Here is a 4,371-nt window from a genome sequence, read left to right on the forward strand (position 1 = left end):
ACAGCAACACTGCGTAGTGTGTGTGTGTCCAGGTGTGTGTGTGTGTGATTTTTATCTCTTGTTGTGCTTTATACTCTGATTGTTTAATGAAACACTCCTCAATGCTGAGGTGTTATAATAATCTATTCATGCTTATTTTATCCTTTGATTATTTATCCTTTTTAGTCGACGTCTGAAATCTGAGGTTTAATAATCCGACACTGTGATGGTTTAAACACAGCCGCACTCAGATTCTGTATTTTTCTATTTATGGAGCCGTGTGTCGATTTACAGGAACACATTTTGCAGAAATTCTGTGTTCATTTGTGAAATAAATAAATTTGGACTGAATCCAGGCGTCTTTTATGTTTTCATGCAAAATCACTTCTTCAGACGGATGATCTTTTTATTAAAGGCTTCAGATGGTTAAATTAGTTTTTATAACTTACACTCACACTGAAACATTTACATTTCGTATTGTTTTATTAAACAAACCAATTTTAAACAAACAGAAAATACTGAGACATTAAGCATGAACTAAAATGAAATGATGTAAATCATGCAACAGCATCAACAATAATGAAGTGAGCCGCTCACAGTGACGTACGGAGCAGTGTCACAGAGAACGCAGGAGTTATAGAGGCGTTATAGAGACGGACCAGTGACTGGATATACCAGCGGCTAGAAGCTGTGATGTCTCTGGTGCTCTCTGGTGGCTGACTGCAGTACAGCGTAAACCCCGCCCCTTTACAATGTTAGAGAACGAGATGTGAGACACACTCGCTCGGCTAAGTAATAGCACTTAAGTTTATTACGTTCAGTTGACACTGATATCACCCCAAATCATTTCCTCATGATAAATAAAGTTTTTTTTTTGTGAAGGCCGTGATTAATGAGGTGATGATAAAGAGACTCATGAATACACACGTGAAGTTCTGTAATAAAGCTGTGTTGTGTTCTGCTGGAAACGATTCTAACAGACCCTCAGTGTGGAACTTCACGCAGTTATTCCAGTTCATCCTGAGTCTAAGCTGCAGCTCACTGGGCCGATATTATAACCAGCAAAAACATGAGTAAACTAAAGCGCAGGCAAAAACAAGGCAGCTACATGCTACGCTAGCTAGGCTATAATAATTTACACTTGACTGTCTGACTTTATGAGCTGAGCATGTCACGTGTTAGTTAGTAACGCTGCATTCTCCGCTTTGACTCAAAGAGCCACTTTAAGCTACGAGTCGTGCGCTGGAGAATCGCTATTAGACTAATGAAGACTTTCGAACCAGACGATGGGGGTAATATATACAGTCACTGGGACGGGCACACAAATACACGCAAACACATGTGATCGAACAGTGGGATGTGACCAGACACCCGTCTGTCAGGACAAACATTCACACTTCACATCAACTCAGTTATAATTCAGATTTTTGGTGCAAAAAAATAAAGCAGTGGTCAGTTTAGCAAATCCTTCACACACACGCGTCTGTTATATACTGTACACGTAACAGATATGCATCACATACTGTATATCACAGAAACTATGCAAAACACACACACACACACAGCATTGTTTAAAAAGCTTCCTATATTAAAATGTAAAACAGACTGTTGGTAGATAAAATATTTCACTGATTTAAAAAAATGAAACTCTGTAAAGTTCTTCAGTCTGGTTGTCACAGCGTTCTGTGTAGAAACGGAGGAGTCCTAGCTCGAGTGTAGAGCTTCATACTCGCGGCTTTAGATCAAAGGTGCGATCAGGGAGGGTGAGGCCTATAGGTGGCGCTAATGCATCATCCTGAATTACCATAAACCAAGAAGGTTAAAGGTCAATAGGTCACAATAGGTCAATTACACACAGACCAACAACACAAAACAGTGTTTTCTACTAAATTCCAATCAACTTATTGGCAGATAATAATAGAGCAGGGCGATTAAAAAATGTATTATTATTATTATTATTATTATTATAATTGTGCTACCTTAATATGTTAGTGAGCTTCCTAATTTGCATAGTCATACATATTCATACATCACAGTATTTGTAATACGCATGCAGACATCAAGAGTGTAAGAGTGTATGTGTGTGTGAGAGTCTTCCCAAGTCAAGCAGCGTTTAAACTTCGCCCTCAGATCTAATTAGAGAACATCAGCAATGCATTCTGGGTAAACGGTGTTCCAGCTCAGCTTTATAAACATTTAGATTATCAAGTGAGACAGAGTTTCTGTGTGTGTGTGTGTGTGTGTGTGTGTGTGTGTGTGTTTTCCATTAGCAATCTTGAGGCTGACTGTAAACCTCCACAGTCTGTGTTTGTGCCCTCGGGCTGGAGCGCCCAACCTCCCCCTCCTAGCCCTAACCGCCCACCCCACCCCTCCCCCCTCCCCCCTCCTCCCCCTCGGATCCTTCAGCTCCCAGCTTTAATCCGAGTCTTCGTCCGAGTCTGCGTCTGAGCGACAGAGCAACAGGAAATAAAGAGATAAAACAACATGAGTGTGATAGACAGAGTGGAGACGGGGCAGTAAAGAGAACTTGACTCACCCTCTTTGTCCTGAGGTTCCTCGTTAGAGTCGCCGGCCTTCAGGAAAGCAGCGAGCTCGTTAAAGATGAAATAAAAATCCAACGCAAACACGATGGTGGCGACGAACCCAAATATCTGCAGCGACACAAACCACTCAGTATCTCAGTATCTATAATTCACCAAATACGGTTCCTTTCTTGATCCTTTATTGAAGGGAACACTGTGGGACTCAGCCCAAAAACTTTATTCACAGTGAACATTACAAATCCCAAATGAGGAGATTCACATGCTGTAAGTGTGTGTGTGTGTGTGTGTGTGTGTGACTCACTCCTGCAGCTTTGGACGATCCGTCTGGATATTTTGACACGGCCATGATGGAGATGATGAAGAAGACGATGGAGGAGGTGATGCAGCGCAGAAAATCCTGTAAGAGATTAAGATGGTTAAAAGGTTAAAGCTAAAAATAATCAGATAAAAAATTTATATTATTTCAGGTTGAAGCCCACGTCACGTGTGTTGAGCTGTGTGAAGTGTGATGTGACGCAACCTGGTGATTTAAACAACAGTAACCAGTTGGCAGCTAACACACACAGGCACAGGACACGGCGAGGTCCTGGAGCTCCGCCCCCTCCGAGCAGAGAGCTAAGTTCAGTGAGCGACGTGAATGCTAGCAAAAGCGCCTCAGCACTCAGTTCACACGTCGGATTTCTGACACACGTGTGGGGTGTTAAACGTCACCGCGCCGTGCTCTGTAGAGGTACACACTGTATGATTTACCAAACGCCAGTGAAGGTGCCGTGCTGAGGCCGTTTCTCATTAATGTTCACGTCTCAGGTCTCGAGTGCATCGGCAGGACAAGACTGGAACATTCCAGTCAAATATACTTTCAATAATAAAAATCATAATGTGATGAATATCAGCTAATCATAAGTTAGCACAATACATTTTACTGTATTATATTACGGGTTTAGGGTTGTTCCTACATTTAACTTTCAAATTTTAAATAAATACTAATTATCAATGATATTAATATTTATTATTTAATATTAATTTATGATTCAATATGTTTGAATGGTTTATAATCAATGTGGCTCCAAGTGTAGTAATATGTTATACACGAATATACATATTAATACCTTTTTTTATTTGAAATGGCAGAATATAAAGTTAACTTAATATTAATTATAAAATAATTTTAACTATATAATGATGTTTATGAAATCGCTAATTCTGCTGTTTGTTAGTAGATAACTATAATATTCAAAATATAAAAATAAATTCTGTGTGTGTGTGTGTGTGTCTCACACCATCAGTGGCCAGTGAAAGCCCTTAAATCTTTGGTGAAATTTGATGGCGTGAGCGAAGAGGATGAGCAGAGCGGCGATGAAGGCCAGGAGAGGCGCGGTGACAAACGATGCTGCTGTCGAAGCACAAAAACACACGAAACTGATAAAGGATGAAATCTGGAGGAAAAAAACACAACCACACACACACACACACACACACATGGAATTATAAACATGCTGAACTAAAGCTTCAGAGTTCAGAGCTGAACCTTTGAATTATCTAAACCACACTCCTGACACACATACGCACACACACACACACATACACACAGAGTTGAGTTAAGCAGAACCTAGTAAAGAGTGTGTTGCTATAAACGTTTCTTTAAGTCGTGTTAAAGCGTCTCACACTGCTGCTCTGGAGACACAGTGACGTTTAAACTGACACATGATGCTTTACTCCATGTTTTATGTAGAAGCCACGCCCATGCCTCTTCCTCTGTAAGTGCGGTAGCCCTGTAAAGTTGTGTGTGTGTGTGTTTGTGTCTCACTTTGCAGTATGAGTGCAGATCAATCCCTGCTATCCGTTATCA

The 4,371-nt window shown here is 40.7% G+C and overlaps 1 protein-coding gene across 1 annotated transcript in view; it reads right to left on the reverse strand.

Moving 5' to 3' along the window:
* Positions 1-443: 443 nt before the first annotated feature.
* cmtm3 (CKLF-like MARVEL transmembrane domain containing 3) overlaps positions 444-4,371 on the reverse strand; it is a 6,730-nt gene continuing 2,802 nt past the window's right edge. The window contains exons 2-5 of the mRNA XM_053493263.1: positions 3,803-3,958; positions 2,824-2,919; positions 2,516-2,630; positions 444-2,423 (exon numbers count right to left, since the gene is read on the reverse strand). Of these exons, the coding sequence (XP_053349238.1) occupies positions 2,395-2,423; positions 2,516-2,630; positions 2,824-2,919; positions 3,803-3,958 (396 nt within the window). The 3' untranslated portion in view covers positions 444-2,394. The remainder of the gene's footprint in view (positions 2,424-2,515; positions 2,631-2,823; positions 2,920-3,802; positions 3,959-4,371) is intronic.

The sequence above is a fragment of the Clarias gariepinus genome, chromosome 3, assembly GCF_024256425.1.
Source record: "Clarias gariepinus isolate MV-2021 ecotype Netherlands chromosome 3, CGAR_prim_01v2, whole genome shotgun sequence".
Classification (NCBI taxonomy): Eukaryota; Metazoa; Chordata; class Actinopteri; order Siluriformes; family Clariidae; genus Clarias; species Clarias gariepinus.